At 49.4% G+C, this 19,698-nt stretch overlaps 1 protein-coding gene across 1 annotated transcript in view; it reads left to right on the top strand.

Moving 5' to 3' along the window:
* The window catches only part of AKAP6 (A-kinase anchoring protein 6), an 848,588-nt gene that overhangs the window by 240,848 nt on the left and 588,042 nt on the right, over positions 1-19,698 (top strand). Inside the window, exons 4-5 of the mRNA XM_078659390.1 lie at positions 3,597-3,719; positions 15,101-15,197. Coding sequence (XP_078515516.1) covers positions 3,597-3,719; positions 15,101-15,197 — 220 coding nt within the window. The remainder of the gene's footprint in view (positions 1-3,596; positions 3,720-15,100; positions 15,198-19,698) is intronic.

Genomic DNA, 19,698 nt, shown 5'->3' with positions numbered 1-19,698 from the left:
CAGGGGCTTCACACCACCCCAGTAGGAAGGGCATTCCAGGGCGGGAAGCTTCAAAGGCGATGCCACCTTTGAAAGGCAACCCAGGCATCTCCAGGTAGTGGAGGATGCAACCCCCTGTCCTGCTCCACTTTTGGGAGGAGAAGAGGCGGGAAATGAGTTAGATTAGGAGGTGGGCCCAACTTCAGCCAGCACCACCCTTAAGATGGGGCACGTGGTGTAGACCCCACTTTTCCAATTCCACTAACTTGGGATGGAGAGAATCAGCCTATCAAGGTCAGGGTTGTGCCCCTTCCCACAGGAAGTGGTCACATAGAGGGTGTGGGCACCCTAAAGGTAAGTAGCCCATTGGCTACTACCGGTCACCACCTTTAGCGCCCCTAAATTTAGTATTTAGGTAGCACACCAAGGCCCTGAAATTCAGATTCCTGGCAACCTAAGAAGGACAGAAGAGCCACAAAAGCAGAGAAGAAGGGAAGAAGCAGCTGACTTGGCCCCAGCCCCGCCGGTCTGTCTGCATCCCTCATCAAGAACTGCACCAAAGTCGACTCGTCCTGAAGCCGTAACTCCAAAAGCCAGGGAGGCCTGCCTGCCTTCGAAAAAGAACCACGAGTCCCCCGTGGAGTAGCGAAGCTGCTCCCCTGCATCAGGATGCAGGGGAGCAGCTGAGAACCGCTGCGGGGTCTCCAGACTGCCAAAAACCCAACACCGGAAAACACCACTTCACTCATCGCTCCAAGCCAGAGTTAAAGTCGGCCATTGGTGCCAGTGTGGCCCCCCGCCCAGCAGAGACAAAGACCACCTTGGGCTTGCCCTCTCTATATTTCCAGATGCTGCCTTCAGCCTCTTTGTTCAGGCCCCCCTCGACCTCTCCCGGTGACAAAATCCTGACACCTACGGACACCTCTGCACCCATCGCCCAGGGCCCTGGAGAAGAGAAGGTGTCACCTCATCCCTGGACATGGCAAGAGTTGAGCCCCATTTCTAGCTCAGCTCGACCGGTCCCCAGTGTAAGTCTGCAACGTCTTTGTGACCGGACCGATCCCCCATTGGAGTGAATGGGGCTCCCGATGCTGTGACGCACCTCTGCGCCCAGACGCCCCAGTGCTGCCCGAGGTGACCCGTTGGTGCTGCCTTGGCCCATACTCAACCTAAGTCCAGAAGGTTGGTCCTGTAAGTCGCTACTAAGTACCTGTATGCTGTTTGTGTTTTTCCTCCATAGCTTAACATTATGAAAAAAAATTAGATTTGAATTTAATGTATCAAAAAATCACTCAAAATCTCCCAACGCTGAAAACAACTCTGCGCCCAGATGCCCCAGAGCCTCCCGAGGTGACCTCTTGGCGCTGCCTTGGGCCTCACCTCGAGTCCTGGGGAAGGGTCCCGTAAGTTGTTAAGTGACCGTATGCAGCGTATGTTTTCTCCACAGCTTAACATGGCTGCAAAGTGTTTTGATGATGATTGAAAGTATCAAACAGCCGTTTACTTCAAAGCTGCTGTTTTTTTACTTCAAAGCTGCTGTTTCAAACAGTAATTACCTTTGAATGAAGTTCTTGTTTTTACAAAATATATACACAGATCAGTGTTATTTCTGCAAATTGGTGTCAGATTCCTTCTTGAGTGTGTGACTCATGAATTGCCTCTGAGAGTACAACCATTGCTTAGCACTACCCTCTGATAAGTCTAACTGCTCGCCCCCGCTACCACAAATAGAGCTTTAGTGTTATCTACTTCTGCCTCTGTGAACCAATCTGGCGTCCACTGGACTCTCTGCACAGTTGCTTCATGTTTGTGCACTTTAAAGAGCGCTTTCTACAAACCTTCGAGTCCATCACCAGCCAAGCTTTCATGTGGCTTCCCTCTGCCTCCCTCCCGGTGCCCGGGGTGTGGCGTAACAGCCAGCGCTGTCTACTCTGGAATTGGGGAATCCGGTTGGAGTCTCTGCGTCGGCTCCACAGCCTGTGATTCTGGGCAAACCACTCAATCTCCTCAACCCTATAAACAATGAATTGTAATCTTGTGTAATGTAACTGGTGCTCACGTGAAGCGCTCGGATGTCTTCGGGTCCAGTCGGCGCTGTGTAGAAAATGCACAAAGAGGTAAAAGGAAAGCCTCAACGTAAGGAGAGACAAACAGAAACCGATGGACTGGCTGACTGTACAAAGGGAAACCAGGAATCCTGGATACATCGCGGCTTCTCTACGTAAACTGTGTGACCGTCGTCAAATATGTTATATCACCAAGCTGCCTTCTTCTAAATTATTGCACATTTCAAATGTGTGATTTCAGATGCAAGTTGTACCAACACATATCGTCTTTGATTTTATGGACTATAATGTGTCTCTGTAATAATCTGGACACATACAGGGTTCACATGTCACTGTCCCGCCTCTTAGTTCACTAACAGGTCATGTTTAAAAACTATCACTATTAACAAGCATTTCTCAGTGCAGGGCTGTGATGTGACTATTAATGTCAATGCTTCCTTGTGTCAAAGAACGACTCGTTTTTGCATTTTAAAGAGACTCTATCATATTCTACGCGCTGTTTGTTGTACGAGTTACAGAGCCGACATATTCTGGGCTCGGCTCGCGCACGGGCTTTAAGAGCCGAGCCGGACTCTGGGCTCAACTCTGACTCAGCTCTTCCTGTTAATTTGTTGTCTCACCCACCACTAGCCATGTCTAACTCTCTCTCTTTCCCTCTCTCTCTCTCTCTCTTTCTTGCTTTCTTCCTCTCTCTCTCTCCCTCTCGCTCTCTCTCGCTCTTTCTCTCTCTCTCCCCCTCTCTCTCTCGCTCTCTCTCTCTTTCTCTTTCTCTCGCTTTCTCTTTCTCTCTCTCTCCCTCTCTCTCTCTCCCCCTCTCTCTCTCTCTTTCTCTTTCTCTTTCTCTCTCTCTCTCGCTTTCTATCTCTCTTTCTCTCTCTTTCTCTCTTTCTTTCTCTCTCTCTTTCTCTCTATTTCTCTCTCTTTCTCTCTCTTTCTCTCTCTTTTTCTCTCTCATTCTCTCTCTTTTTCTCTCTCTTTCTCTCTCTCTTTCTCTCTTTCTTTCTCTCTTTTTCTCCCCTTTTCTCTTTTTTTCTCTCTTTTTCTCTCTCTTTCTCCCTCTTTCTCTCTCTCTCTCTCTCTCTCTCTCTCTCTCTCTCGCTCTTTCTCTCTCTCTCTCTCCCCCTCTCTTTCTCTTTCTCTCTCTCTCGCTTTCTCTTTCTCTCTCTCTTTCTATCTCTCTTTCTCTCTCTCTCTCTCTTTCTATCTCGCTTTCTCTTTCTCCCTCTCTCTCTCTCTCTTTCTCTCTTTCCCTCACTTTCTCTCTTTCTCTCTCTTTCTCTCTCTTTCTCTCTCTTTCTCCCTCTTTCTCTCTTTCTCTTTCTCTCTCTCTTTCTCTCTCTATTTCTCTTTGTCTCTCTCTTTTTCTCTCTCTCTCTCTCGCTCTTTCTCTCTCTCTCTCCCCCTCTCTCTCGCTTTCTCTTTCTCTCTCTCTCTCTCTCTCTCTCTCTCTCTCTTTCTCTCTTTCTCTCTTTCTCTCTTTCTCTCTTTCTCTCTTTCTCTCTTTCTCTCTTTCTCTCTTTCTCTCTTTCTCTCTCACCTGTCGCCCCCCAGGGGTTCGTGAGCCAGCTGGACGAGTTCATCCGATGGATGCAGGAGGCGATGGCGACCACCGAGAACTGGATCCCACCCAAGGCCGAGACCGACCGTCTGAAGCTCTACCTGGAGACCCACCTGGTAAGAGAGACCCCCAGGGAGCCCTTCCCATCCTATAGGAGCTCTCCCCTCCCTGTAGGAGCTCCCCCCTCCCTGTGGGAGGAGCTCTCCCCATCCTATAGAAGCTCTCCCCATCCTATAGAAGCTCTCCCCATCCTATAGAAGCTCTCCCCTCCCTGTAGAAGCTCTCCCCTCCCTGTAGGAGCTCTCCCCTCCCTGTAGAAGCTCTCCCCTCCCTGTAGAAGCTCTCCCCTCCCTGTAGGAGCTCTCCCCTCCCTGTAGAAGCTCTCCCCTCCCTGTAGAAGCTCTCCCCTCCCTGTAGGAAGTCTCCTCTATCCTGTAGGTTTAAACCAAGGAGCCCTTCCCATCCTATAGGAGCTCTCCCCTCCCTGTAGGAGCTCTCCCCTCCCTGTAGGAGCTCCCCCTCCCTGTAGGAAGTCTCCTCTATCCTGTAGGTTTCCACCAGGGAGCCCTTCCCATCCTATAGGAGCTCTCATCTCCCTGTAGGAGGTCTCCTCTCCCTGTAGGAAGTATCCTCTATCCCTGCAGGTTTCCACCAGGGAGCCCTTCCCAACCTATAGGAGATCTCCTCTCCCTGTAGGAAGTATCCTCTATCCCTGCAGGTTTCCACCAGGGAGCCCTTCCCAACCTATAGGAGCACTCCCCTCTCTGTAGGAAGTCTCCTCTATCCTGTAGGTTTCCACCAGGGAGCCCTTCCCATCCTATAGGAGCTCTCCCCTCCCTGTAGGAGCTCTCCCCTCCCTGTAGGAAGTCTCCTCTATCCCTGTAGGTTTCCACCAGGGAGCCCTTCCCAACCTATAGGAGCTCTCCCCTCTCTGTAGGAAGTCTCCCCCATCCCTGTAGGTTTCCACCAGGGAGCCCTTCCCAACCTATAGGAGATCTCCTCTCCCTGTAGGAAGTATCCTCTATCCCTGTAGGTTTCCACCAGGGAGCCCTTCCCAACCTATAGGAGATCTCCTCTCCCTGTAGGAAGTATCCTCTATCCCTGTAGGTTTCCACCAGGGAGCCCTTCCCATCCTATAGGAGCTCTCCCATCCTATAGGAGCTCTCCTCTCCCTGTAGAAAGTATCCTCTATCCCTGCAGGTTTCCACCAGGGAGCCCTTCCCAACCTATAGGAGCACTCCCCTCTCTGTAGGAAGTCTCCTCTATCCTGTAGGTTTCCACCAGGGAGCCCTTCCCATCCTATAGGAGCTCTCCCCTCCCTGTAGGAGCTCTCCCCTCCCTGTAGGAAGTCTCCTCTATCCCTGTAGGTTTCCACCAGGGAGCCCTTCCCAACCTATAGGAGCTCTCCCCTCTCTGTAGGAAGTCTCCCCCATCCCTGTAGGTTTCCACCAGGGAGCCCTTCCCAACCTATAGGAGATCTCCTCTCCCTGTAGGAAGTATCCTCTATCCCTGTAGGTTTCCACCAGGGAGCCCTTCCCAACCTATAGGAGATCTCCTCTCCCTGTAGGAAGTATCCTCTATCCCTGTAGGTTTCCACCAGGGAGCCCTTCCCAACCTATAGGAGCACTCCCCTCTCTGTAGGAAGTCTCCTCTATCCTGTAGGTTTCCACCAGGGATCCCTTCCCATCCTATAGGAGCTCTCCTCTCCCTGTAGGAAGTATCCTCTATCCCTGTAGGTTTCCACCAGGGAGCCCTTCCCAACCTATAGGAGCACTCCCCTCTCTGTAGGAAGTCTCCTCTATCCTGTAGGTTTCCACCAGGGAGCCCTTCCCATCCTATAGGAGCTCTCCCCTCCCTGTAGGAGCTCTCCCCTCCCTGTAGGAAGTCTCCTCTATCCCTGTAGGTTTCCACCAGGGAGCCCTTCCCAACCTATAGGAGCACTCCCCTCTCTGTAGGAAGTCTCCCCCATCCCTGTAGGTTTCCACCAGGGAGCCCTTCCCAACCTATAGGAGCACTCCCCTCTCTGTAGGAAGTCTCCTCTATCCTGTAGGTTTCCACCAGGGAGCCATTCCCAACGTATAGGAGATCTCTCCTCTCTGTTGGAAGTCTCCTGTATCCTGTAGGTTTCCACCAGGGATCCCTTCCCATCCTATAGGAGCTCGCCTCTCCCTGTAGGAAGTATCCTCTATCCCTGTAGGTTTCCACCAGGGAGCCCTTCCCATCCTATAGGAGCTCTCCTCTTCCTGTAGGAAGTATCCTCTATCCCTGTAGGTTTCCACCAGGGAGCCCTTCCCAACCTATAGGAGCACTCCCCTCTCTGTAGGAAGTCTCCTCTATCCTGTAGGTTTCCACCAGGGAGCCCTTCCCATCCTATAGGAGCTCTCCCATCCCTGTAGGAAGTCTCCTCTATCCCTGTAGGAGCTCTCCCCTATCCCTGTAGGAGCTCTCCCCTCCCTGTAAGAGCACTCCCCTCTCTGTAGGAAGTATTCTCTATCCTGTAGGTTTCCACCAGGGAGCCCTTCCCATCCTATAGGAGCTCTCCCCTCCCTGTAGGAGCTCTCCCCTCCCTGAAGGAGCTCTCCCCTCCCTGTAGGAGCTCTCCCCTCCCTATAGGAGCTCTCCTCTTCCTGTAGGAAGTCTCCTCTATCCCTGTAGGTTTCCACCAGGGAGCCCTTCCCAACCTATAGGAGCTCTCCCCTCTCTGTAGGAAGTCTCCTCTGTCCCTGTAGGTTTCCACCAGGGAGCCCTTCCCAACCTATAGGAGCACTCCCCTCTCTGTAGGAAGTCTCCTCTATCCCTGTAGGTTTCCACCAGGGAGCCCTTCCCAACCTATAGGAGCACTCCCCTCTCTGTAGGAAGTCTCCTCTATCCCTGTAGGTTTCCACCAGGGAGCCCTTCCCAACCTATAGGAGCACTCCCCTCTCTGTAGGAAGTCTCCCCATCCCTGTAGGTTTCCACCAGGGAGCCCTTCCCAACCTATAGGAGCACTCCCCTCTCTGTAGGAAGTCTCCTCTATCCTGTAGGTTTCCACCAGGGAGCCCTTCCCATCCTATAGGAGCTCTCCCATCCCTGTAGGAAGTCTCCTCTATCCCTGTAGGAGCTCTCCCCTCCCTGTAAGAGCACTCCCCTCTCTGTAGGAAGTATTCTCTATCCTGTAGGTTTCCACCAGGGAGCCCTTCCCATCCTATAGGAGCTCTCCCTTCTCTGTAGGAAGTATTCTCTATCCTGTAGGTTTCGACCAGGGAGCCCTTCCCATCCTATAGGAGCTCTCCCCTCCCTGTAGGAGCTCTCCCCTCCCTGTAGGAGCTCTCCCCTCCCTGTAGGAAGTCTCCTCTATCCCTGTAGGTTTCCACCAGGGAGCCCTTCCCAACCTATAGGAGCTCTCCCCTCTCTGTAGGAAGTCTCCTCTGTCCCTGTAGGTTTCCACCAGGGAGCCCTTCCCAACCTATAGGAGCACTCCCCTCTCTGTAGGAAGTATCCTCTATCCCTGTAGGTTTCCACCAGGGAGCCCTTCCCAACCTATAGGAGCACTCCCCTCTCTGTAGGAAGTCTCCTCTATCCCTGTAGGTTTCCACCAGGGAGCCCTTCCCAACCTATAGGAGCACTCCCCTCTCTGTAGGAAGTCTCCCCATCCCTGTAGGTTTCCACCAGGGAGCCCTTCCCAACCTATAGGAGCACTCCCCTCTCTGTAGGAAGTCTCCTCTATCCTGTAGGTTTCCACCAGGGAGTCCTTCCCATCCTATAGAAGCTCTCCTCTCCCTGTAGGAAGTATCCTCTATCCTGTAGGTTTCCACCAGGGAGCCCTTCCCATCCTATAGGAGCTCTCCCCTCCCTGTAGGAGCTCTCCCCTCCCTGTAGGAAGTCCCCTCTATCCCTGTAGGTTTCCACCAGGGAGCTCTCCCCATCCTATAGAAGCTCCGCGGTTGTTGTAGGGACTCCCCCCCCCCCCCCTCCTCCCTCCATGTGTAAACTTCTGTCGAAGATCTCACTCCTGGCCATGAGGGAACTCCCTCCCAATACCAGGCACCACCACAACCGGAAGTTGTCCAGTTAGATGATGGACCTCCCTCCCCCCACCCCCCCCTGAAAGATCTGTACACCAGGGATGAGCTGAGCTGGCCCCGTCCTCCGCCCCAAGGGCTCTCGACCCCCTCCCCCCCAGAAGACCCCACCAGCTGTGCCTACTCTTTGCATAAATATACCCACCCACCCCCTGTTTGTTACCTGCACGTTCACCAGGTCTGCACATGCGCAGCGTCAGCAGCAGGAACCTATTGCATGCGTGTACACTGTGCCGAGCTGGTCTTTCCTATTCATGCATGTACAATGTGCCTAGCTGGTCTGTTTCTTATATACATGTACACTGTGCCTAGGTGGTCTGTCCCTTACATGCATGTACACTGTGCCTAGGTGGTCAGTTCTTTACATGCATGTACACTGTGCCTAGTTGGTCTGTTTCTTACATACATGTACACTGTGCCTAGCTGGTCTGTTTCTTACATGCGTGTACACTGTGCCTAGGTGGTCTGTCCCTTACATGCATGTACACTGTGCCTAGGTGGTCTGTCCTTTACATGCATGTACACTGTGCCGAGCTGGTCTTTCCTATTCATGCATGTACAATGTGCCTAGCTGGTCTGTTTCTTATATACATGTACACTGTGCCTAGCTGGTCTGTTTCTTACATACATGTACACTGTGCCTAGCTGGTCTGTTTCTTACATGCGTGTACACTGTGCCTAGGTGGTCTGTCCCTTACATGCATGTACACTGTGCCTAGGTGGTCTGTCCTTTACATGCATGTACACTGTGCCTAGCTGGTCTGTTTCTTACATACATGTACACTGTGCCTAGCTAGCTGGTCTATAATATTCATGCATGTACACTGTGCCTAGCTGGTCTGTTTCTTACATGCGTGTACACTGTGCCTAGCTGGTCTGTTTCTTACGTGCTTGCACAATGTGCCTAGCTGGTTTGTCCTATTCATGCATGTACACTCTGCCTAGCTGGTCTGTTTCTTACAGATATGTACACTGTGCCTAGCTGGTCTGTTTCTTACATGCATGTACACTCTGCCTAGCTGGTCTATAATATTCATGCATGTACACTGTGCCTAGCTGGTCTGTTTCTTACATGCGTGTACACTATGCCTAGGTGGTCTGTCCCTTACATGCATGTACACTGTGCCTAGGTGGTCAGTTCTTTACATTCATGTACACTGTGCCTAGCTGGTCTGTCCTATTCATGCATGTACTCGGTGCCTAGCTGGTCTGTTTCTTACATACATGTAAACTGTGCCTAGCTGGTCTGTTTCTTACATGCATGTAAACTGTGCCTAGCTGGTCTGTTTCTTACATGCATGTACACTGTGCCTAGGTGGTCTGTCCTTCACATACATGTACACTGTGCCTAGCTGGTCTGTCCTCTTCATGCATGTACACTGTGCCTAGGTGGTCTGTCCTTTACATGCATGTACACTGTGCCTAGCTGGTCTGTTTCTTACATACATGTACACTGTGCCTAGATGGTCTATAATATTCATGCATGTACACTGTGCCTAGCTGGTCTGTTTCTTACATGCGTGTACACTGTGCCTAGCTGGTCTGTTTCTTACATGCTTGCACAATGTGCCTAGCTGGTCTGTCCTATTCATGCATGTACACTGTGCCTAGCTGGTCTGTTTCTTACATACATGTACACTGTGCCTAGCTGGTCTGTCTTATTCATGCATGTACACTGTGCCTAGCTGGTCTGTTTCTTACAGACATGTACACTGAGCCTAGCTGGTCTGTTTCTTACATGCATGTACACTGTGCCTAGCTGGTCTGTTTCTTACATACATGTACAATGTGCCTAGCTGGTCTATAATATTCATGCATGTACACTGTGCCTAGCTGGTCTGTTTCTTACATGCGTGTACACTGTGCCTAGCTGGTCTGTTTCTTACATGCTTGCACAATGTGCCTAGCTGGTCTGTCCTATTCATGCATGTACACTGTGCCTAGCTGGTCTGTCTTATTCATGCATGTACACTGTGCCTAGCTGGTCTGTTTCTTACAGACATGTACACTGAGCCTAGCTGGTCTGTTTCTTACATGCATGTACACTGTGCCTAGCTGGTCTGTTTCTTACATACATGTACAATGTGCCTAGCTGGTCTATAATATTCATGAATGTACACTGTGCCTAGCTGGTCTGTTTCTTACATGCGTGTACACTGTGCCTAGCTGGTCTGTCTTATTCATGCATGTACACTGTGCCTAGCTGGTCTGTTTCTTACAGACATGTACACTGAGCCTAGCTGGTCTGTTTCTTACATGCATGTACACTGTGCCTAGCTGGTCTGTTTCTTACATACATGTACAATGTGCCTAGCTGGTCTATAATATTCATGCATGTACACTGTGCCTAGCTGGTCTGTTTCTTACATGCGTGTACACTGTGCCTAGCTGGTCTGTTTCTTACATGCTTGCACAATGTGCCTAGCTGGTCTGTCCTATTCATGCATGTACACTGTGCCTAGCTGGTCTGTTTCTTACATACATGTACACTGTGCCTAGATGGTCTATAATATTCATGCATGTACACTGTGCCTAGCTGGTCTGTTTCTTACATGCGTGTACACTGTGCCTAGCTGGTCTGTTTCTTACATGCTTGCACAATGTGCCTAGCTGGTCTGTCCTATTCATGCATGTACACTGTGCCTAGCTGGTCTGTCTTATTCATGCATGTACACTGTGCCTAGCTGGTCTGTTTCTTACAGACATGTACACTGAGCCTAGCTGGTCTGTTTCTTACATGCATGTACACTGTGCCTAGCTGGTCTGTTTCTTACATACATGTACAATGTGCCTAGCTGGTCTATAATATTCATGCATGTACACTGTGCCTAGCTGGTCTGTTTCTTACATGCGTGTACACTGTGCCTAGCTGGTCTGTTTCTTACATGCTTGCACAATGTGCCTAGCTGGTCTGTCCTATTCATGCATGTACACTGTGCCTAGCTGGTCTGTCTTATTCATGCATGTACACTGTGCCTAGCTGGTCTGTTTCTTACAGACATGTACACTGAGCCTAGCTGGTCTGTTTCTTACATACATGTACAATGTGCCTAGCTGGTCTATAATATTCATGAATGTACACTGTGCCTAGCTGGTCTGTTTCTTACATGCGTGTACACTGTGCCTAGCTGGTCTGTTTCTTACATGCTTGCACAATGTGCCTAGCTGGTCTGTCCTATTCATGCATGTACACTGTGCCTAGCTGGTCTGTTTCTTACATACATGTACACTGTGCCTAGCTGGTCTGTCCTATTCATGCATGTCCACTGTGCCTAGCTGGTCTGTTTCTTACAGACATGTACACTGAGCCTAGCTGGTCTGTTTCTTACATGCATGTACACTGTGCCTAGCTGGTCTGTTTCTTACATACATGTACACTGTGCCTAGCTGGTCTATAATATTCATGCATGTACACTGTGCCTAGCTGGTCTGTTTCTTACAGACATGTACACTGAGCCTAGCTGGTCTGTTTCTTACATGCATGTACACTGTGCCTAGCTGGTCTGTTTCTTACATACATGTACACTGTGCCTAGCTGGTCTGTTTCTTACATGCGTGTACACTGTGCCTAGGTGGTCTGTCCCTTACATGCATGTACACTGTGCCTAGGTGGTCTGTCCTTTACATGCATGTACACTGTGCCTAGCTGGTCTGTTTCTTACATACATGTACACTGTGCCTAGCTAGCTGGTCTATAATATTCATGCATGTACACTGTGCCTAGCTGGTCTGTTTCTTACATGCGTGTACACTGTGCCTAGCTGGTCTGTTTCTTACGTGCTTGCACAATGTGCCTAGCTGGTTTGTCCTATTCATGCATGTACACTCTGCCTAGCTGGTCTGTTTCTTACAGATATGTACACTGTGCCTAGCTGGTCTGTTTCTTACATGCATGTACACTCTGCCTAGCTGGTCTATAATATTCATGCATGTACACTGTGCCTAGCTGGTCTGTTTCTTACATGCGTGTACACTATGCCTAGGTGGTCTGTCCCTTACATGCATGTACACTGTGCCTAGGTGGTCAGTTCTTTACATTCATGTACACTGTGCCTAGCTGGTCTGTCCTATTCATGCATGTACTCGGTGCCTAGCTGGTCTGTTTCTTACATACATGTAAACTGTGCCTAGCTGGTCTGTTTCTTACATGCATGTAAACTGTGCCTAGCTGGTCTGTTTCTTACATGCATGTACACTGTGCCTAGGTGGTCTGTCCTTCACATACATGTACACTGTGCCTAGCTGGTCTGTCCTCTTCATGCATGTACACTGTGCCTAGGTGGTCTGTCCTTTACATGCATGTACACTGTGCCTAGCTGGTCTGTTTCTTACATACATGTACACTGTGCCTAGATGGTCTATAATATTCATGCATGTACACTGTGCCTAGCTGGTCTGTTTCTTACATGCGTGTACACTGTGCCTAGCTGGTCTGTTTCTTACATGCTTGCACAATGTGCCTAGCTGGTCTGTCCTATTCATGCATGTACACTGTGCCTAGCTGGTCTGTTTCTTACATACATGTACACTGTGCCTAGCTGGTCTGTCTTATTCATGCATGTACACTGTGCCTAGCTGGTCTGTTTCTTACAGACATGTACACTGAGCCTAGCTGGTCTGTTTCTTACATGCATGTACACTGTGCCTAGCTGGTCTGTTTCTTACATACATGTACAATGTGCCTAGCTGGTCTATAATATTCATGCATGTACACTGTGCCTAGCTGGTCTGTTTCTTACATGCGTGTACACTGTGCCTAGCTGGTCTGTTTCTTACATGCTTGCACAATGTGCCTAGCTGGTCTGTCCTATTCATGCATGTACACTGTGCCTAGCTGGTCTGTTTCTTACATACATGTACACTGTGCCTAGATGGTCTATAATATTCATGCATGTACACTGTGCCTAGCTGGTCTGTTTCTTACATGCGTGTACACTGTGCCTAGCTGGTCTGTTTCTTACATGCTTGCACAATGTGCCTAGCTGGTCTGTCCTATTCATGCATGTACACTGTGCCTAGCTGGTCTGTCTTATTCATGCATGTACACTGTGCCTAGCTGGTCTGTTTCTTACAGACATGTACACTGAGCCTAGCTGGTCTGTTTCTTACATGCATGTACACTGTGCCTAGCTGGTCTGTTTCTTACATACATGTACAATGTGCCTAGCTGGTCTATAATCATGCATGTACACTGTGCCTAGCTGGTCTGTTTCTTACATGCGTGTACACTGTGCCTAGCTGGTCTGTTTCTTACATGCTTGCACAATGTGCCTAGCTGGTCTGTCCTATTCATGCATGTACACTGTGCCTAGCTGGTCTGTCTTATTCATGCATGTACACTGTGCCTAGCTGGTCTGTTTCTTACAGACATGTACACTGAGCCTAGCTGGTCTGTTTCTTACATGCATGTACACTGTGCCTAGCTGGTCTGTTTCTTACATACATGTACAATGTGCCTAGCTGGTCTATAATATTCATGAATGTACACTGTGCCTAGCTGGTCTGTTTCTTACATGCGTGTACACTGTGCCTAGCTGGTCTGTCTTATTCATGCATGTACACTGTGCCTAGCTGGTCTGTTTCTTACAGACATGTACACTGAGCCTAGCTGGTCTGTTTCTTACATGCATGTACACTGTGCCTAGCTGGTCTGTTTCTTACATACATGTACAATGTGCCTAGCTGGTCTATAATATTCATGCATGTACACTGTGCCTAGCTGGTCTGTTTCTTACATGCGTGTACACTGTGCCTAGCTGGTCTGTTTCTTACATGCTTGCACAATGTGCCTAGCTGGTCTGTCCTATTCATGCATGTACACTGTGCCTAGCTGGTCTGTTTCTTACATACATGTACACTGTGCCTAGATGGTCTATAATATTCATGCATGTACACTGTGCCTAGCTGGTCTGTTTCTTACATGCGTGTACACTGTGCCTAGCTGGTCTGTTTCTTACATGCTTGCACAATGTGCCTAGCTGGTCTGTCCTATTCATGCATGTACACTGTGCCTAGCTGGTCTGTCTTATTCATGCATGTACACTGTGCCTAGCTGGTCTGTTTCTTACAGACATGTACACTGAGCCTAGCTGGTCTGTTTCTTACATGCATGTACACTGTGCCTAGCTGGTCTGTTTCTTACATACATGTACAATGTGCCTAGCTGGTCTATAATATTCATGCATGTACACTGTGCCTAGCTGGTCTGTTTCTTACATGCGTGTACACTGTGCCTAGCTGGTCTGTTTCTTACATGCGTGTACACTGTGCCTAGCTGGTCTGTTTCTTACATGCTTGCACAATGTGCCTAGCTGGTCTGTCCTATTCATGCATGTACACTGTGCCTAGCTGGTCTGTCTTATTCATGCATGTACACTGTGCCTAGCTGGTCTGTTTCTTACAGACATGTACACTGAGCCTAGCTGGTCTGTTTCTTACATACATGTACAATGTGCGTAGCTGGTCTATAATATTCATGAATGTACACTGTGCCTAGCTGGTCTGTTTCTTACATGCGTGTACACTGTGCCTAGCTGGTCTGTTTCTTACATGCTTGCACAATGTGCCTAGCTGGTCTGTCCTATTCATGCATGTACACTGTGCCTAGCTGGTCTGTTTCTTACATACATGTACACTGTGCCTAGCTGGTCTGTCCTATTCATGCATGTCCACTGTGCCTAGCTGGTCTGTTTCTTACAGACATGTACACTGAGCCTAGCTGGTCTGTTTCTTACATGCATGTACACTGTGCCTAGCTGGTCTGTTTCTTACATACATGTACACTGTGCCTAGCTGGTCTATAATATTCATGCATGTACACTGTGCCTAGCTGGTCTGTTTCTTACAGACATGTACACTGAGCCTAGCTGGTCTGTTTCTTACATGCATGTACACTGTGCCTAGCTGGTCTGTTTCTTACATACATGTACACTGTGCCTAGCTGGTCTGTCCTATTCATGCATGTCCACTGTGCCTAGCTGGTCTGTTTCTTACAGACATGTACACTGAGCCTAGCTGGTCTGTTTCTTACATGCATGTACACTGTGCCTAGCTGGTCTGTTTCTTACATACATGTACACTGTGCCTAGCTGGTCTATAATATTCATGCATGTACACTGTGCAAAGCTGGTCTGTTTCTTACATGCATGTACACTGTGCCTAGCTGGTCTGTTTCTTACATACATGTACACTGTGCCTAGCTGGTCTATAATATTCATGCATGTACACTGTGCCTAGCTGGTCTGTTTCTTACATACATGTACACTGTGCTTTGCTAGTCTGTTCCTTACATACATGTACACCTTACCTATCTGGTCTGTTCCTTAGATGCATGCGCACCTGGCCTACAGGGGACACTCTTCATGCATGTCCAGTGTCTGCATACGTGTAGTCCAGACACTATGATTCTAATGGTATTGTGTCCCCCCCCCCCGCAGAGCTTCAAGCTGAATGTGGAGAGTCACCGGACCCTGAAGGACTCCGTGACGGAGGAGGGACGACAGCTGCTGGAGCTGATGGCGTCACACAAGTCAGGTACCACTCCCATCTCATGTACGCATGCCCCTCCCCCAGCTGATGGCGTCACACAAGTCAGGTATCAGCCCCATCTCATGTACGCATGCCCCGCCCCCAGCTGATGGCGTCACTCAAGTCAGGTACCACCCTCATCTCATGTACGCTTGCCCTCCCCCCCAGCTGCTGGTGCTGATGACGTCACACAAGTCAGGTACCACTCCCATCTCCTATACCCATGCCCTCCCCAGGGCATGAACCCCCCTGTAATCTCCCCCTCCCTCATCCTGCACCTCAGCCTTCTCGCTCTCCTCGCCTCCGTGTCAGATGGAAGCAAGGTTGGGTGCACCGTCCAAGGGCCGCCTCACTGCCAACAGTCACTTGACTGTACCCAGGCTACGACGCCCCCCCCCCCCGACAAACTCTCCTTCTGGCCCGTGCACTCCCCCGCCTCCATGTCAGAGAGACGCAAGCCTGGGGGGGACCGTCCAAGGGACCCCCCCTCCCAACGGTCACTTGACTTTCCCCAGGCCCAGGTCCACCACTTGCTCTCTCAGACATCCCAGATGTGCCCCCCCCCTCCATGTGAGAGGGAAGCAAGGCTTGGGACGCATTGAAGGGCAACAAGGTTTGGGGTGCATCAGAAGGCAAGGAGGCGTGGGGTGCAATAGAAGCCTCAAGATTTGGGGTGCATCAGAAGGCAACAAGGTTTGAGGTGCATTCAAAGGGAGCAAGGCTAGAGGTGCGTTAGAGGGAAGCAAGGTTTGGGGTGACCAAGGAATGGACACGAAAGAGCAGATCCTCCATGGCATCCGCTCTGTTGCGTGTTGACCTGATGACGACCACAAATACAAACGATGGGTCGCAACCTACCCTGGAATCTCCAACCACCTCCACTGACTCCAGACCACCCAGAACGCCGCAGCAAGACTCATCCTTGACCCCCCACGGGGCTCCCACGTCACACCACATCTCAGAGGGCCCGACTGGCTCCCCATACATACACTGTGCCAATTCAAGCTCCTCACACACACATACAAGGCACTGCACAACACCGGACCTGCATACCTCAACCACCGCCATCGCTTCCACCAACCCACCAGACCCCTGTACTCTGCATCACTCGCACACACCCCGACATCCGCAGATGCAGAACAGGAGGACTGGCATTCTCCCACAATGCACCCCAACCCTGGAATGACCCCCCTCTGCACATCAGACGCTCCCCCTCGCTTCCTGATATCCACAAGAAGCTGATGACCCGGGGCCTCAACAAACTCACCAAGTGTCTCACTTCACCCTCTGGCCGCCGCCTATACACCTGCTTCAGTAAGACTAATGGGGTAACCCAGTATCCTGCATAACCTGGGAAATCCAGTAGTTTGGAGCAACAGTTGGTTCTGTAGCGGAGTACAATATCACTCTTATAAACCTCTTTGCTTCCTGTTTAACTAGGAACAGCCACATGAGCGGGTTAATAACTGAGAAATAAATCATTGACATCAAGGATTTTTAAGTATGCCGTGGTAAATCAACACTCACATACCATGGACATTTGCAAATAATAATGTATCAAAATAGTACACAGGACCATTACTTGACATATACAAAAAATAAAAAACTAATAAATGCAAAATCAACACAGTGTATCACAGCTAAAAAACATTTAAATACACAAGATATTACATAATTTAACAACAAATACAAAAATGACTCCAAGGGTGTCCAAAAGAAGTTCATATATATTCAAGCAAAAGTCCTTATTATTTGAGTGTGGGATATGCTCACCAGAGGTAAGGTGTGGAAAAGTAAATTTTGCCATGTTCTGTGTCTCTACGTATCATCCATCATATGTTATGTGTGCATGACCAATATGCGTATGTTATTCCCCATGTCCGATTCAAGACGCAATTACAGTTGTGTCCACCTCTGGTATGTCATTTCCAGTCCTCGTGAATACTACGAATATCAGGCCTATGTAAAGCTACGATGCCACGTTTCTCAGTGTGCACGTTATTTTATTATAAAGTCCCCGTTTCTAGGCCTCAGAAGGGCCTGGACATCAGATTCAGCTCCTGTCTCCTGAAGCCTCGCTGAGGAGCGATCCAGCCCCCACCTGTATCCTCGACCTTTCACTTACTTCCTGCCTCGCAGTGCCCGGTGCAGCTTGGCTCAGTCTCTGAGTCTGCCAAGACTATGTTATGATTCCCGCTATCAGTTCAGTCCTCCTTCTCTGCATTCCTAAGCTACTGAACTGCATCAATAGTTTCCGTCATTGTCTAGCCTTCACGTCTCCATGTTAAGAGAAATACTGTATTTAATGGTCATTTAATATTCTTCATCACGCACTACATGTAGAATAAATGCATGCTCCAGTCTTAGAGTCAGTTAGCTTTTCCCCTCATGACTTCTAGTTTATATCAACATGTTCCCTAAACATTAGATACCAGATAGGGTTTAGGTACATGTCGCTCCGACCCTCCAGACTTTAGTCTCTGCTCCTAGCACAGAGTTCATAGCCCCCAGCTTCTCCTCGTAACACGTCATTGCCAGTTTGCGCGCACCACCAGGTTAGAGGTCCCGGCTCCTTAGGTAGCCCCCTCCTATGTTTCCGCCCATTCATGACATATTCTGCTACGTTCGCATCACATGTCTGAGTTACGCCTTCTTTTTACTCTTATCTTTCGCGACTGCTACGCGTCACGCCTTCTGCTCCACCCACTGCTACGCCTACTGCAATGTAATGTTATGTGTTCGCGCTATGTATATATGCTCGTGTATTGTTATTAAAAGTCAGCGCGCTCATCCCAGACCCAGCCCCAGCAGCTGCTGGGCCCTGTCATCCTATTCCTATGCAGGTTGTCCTGTTCCTGTCCTTATGCTGTATTAAAACCTGCAAAACTCCTACTACCTCGAATCTTGACTCTTATTTATTGAGCTATCTGTTATGATATATGTCTAGTCAAAAATAGGGTATTATTTATTTATTTACCACATAATGGCGCCCGAATAGGGACTTGCCCTTTCCCCACGCGTCGGTGAAGCCACGCCGACCCCTGACCCTCTGCAGTCGTGACGGAACTCTTCTGCGCAGTGGCAGATATTTCTGCTCAAGTATCCCTCAGGCCCACGGAGGAGACGGAGGAGGCGGTCCAGCATCCAGACGAGACGGTGGAGGAACGCGGCGAGTCCCGACCAGAGCCCAAGCCAAGAGTCCAAGGTCCGAGGTATCCGGAGGTCCACCCGTAACTGAAGTCCGAGGTCCGAAGTTCGTCGTCCGTCGTCGTAGCAGTCCAGTCCAGTCCGAGGCCTTCCGTTCTTGCTGCCCGGTGAGTACCGTTACTGGGGTGGTATCTAGACAGGGTCAATTTAATTGACTCTGGTCTGTGGGTTGGTGGTACACAGTCCCACAAACGAAGTGTTCACTTCGGTGGATACGGGTCCTGACGTGTCTCTTTAAGAGACCGGTAAGTTTCGTACTGTTTCAGCAGTGCATCTAGTTTCTGTTCTAGTCAGTTCTGTTCTCGAGAAATTTCAAGTATTTTCAGGTGGTATTCTGTTCGAACTGTTATTCATAATGTTCTTCATGTATTTTAATGTTGTGGTATGAGTGCGACGTGATTTCGTGTTTTCATTGTGTATTGTATTATGTCCAGATTATAGTCCAGTCATGCCGCTCTTCTCAAAATTACGTCAGTTAAAAACTAGAAAGGGTCTGCTGGAAGCAGCAGTTCCCGTCCCGCCTAGGGACAGTCCAGGTCACTTTATGTATCAGAAACATGGCATAAGTGCCATATTGTATCTAGATTTATGGGTAGAGTATACCAAACAGTTAGAAGAAAAGTATAGATGGCCCGTATCGGGTACATGGAATGCCGAGTGCATCATGCGAGTAGAAGAAGCATTATGGAAAAAGAAAGCCAGACAATCACAGAAAGATGCCATCGAGTTATGGCGCAAAGAAGCTCATAAAAGAACCGAAAAAGAAATCAGAAAATCAGAATTAAGTAGAGAATCCCAAGAACGAGCCCAAGAAAGAGAATTAATCGAGATAGGTGAACGAGTTAGAACTGAGCAATCAGACAGACAGAGGAATGCCCTCATTAAGGGTATGTATCCTCTTCTTGCTGAGGGCTTGCCAAAAGCGACCCCAGAGGCATCCAGTAATTTCCCGCCACCATTAGTTCCGACCAAGCTACGTCACAAACCGACCGCAGCTGATATTTTTATTTCGTCCTATTTGGACGATACAGTCCCCGAATATGCAAATCCTGTTCGCGCTCCGCCAGTCCCTGTAAACCAGGTAATTCCTGCTCCTCCAGACACCGGGGTGCCCTTAACAGCCCCCCTGGGTCAGCCCGCCATACAAGTCCAGCCCACGTTACAATTACCGACCCTGCCAGGACGAAAAGCATCAGTTGATGATTCTAGTTTAGGGGCCGCAGGAGGAAGTCTTCCTCAAACTCCGCCGCCATACAAGCGTTTATCAGCACTCGAATTGCATGCTCAAGCATCACAGCGT

The sequence above is a fragment of the Lissotriton helveticus genome, chromosome 9 (assembly GCF_964261635.1).
Source record: "Lissotriton helveticus chromosome 9, aLisHel1.1, whole genome shotgun sequence".
NCBI classification, from domain to species: Eukaryota; Metazoa; Chordata; class Amphibia; order Caudata; family Salamandridae; genus Lissotriton; species Lissotriton helveticus.
Note: the sequence above shows the minus strand (reverse complement) of the source record. Positions and strands in the feature narration are given on the sequence as shown.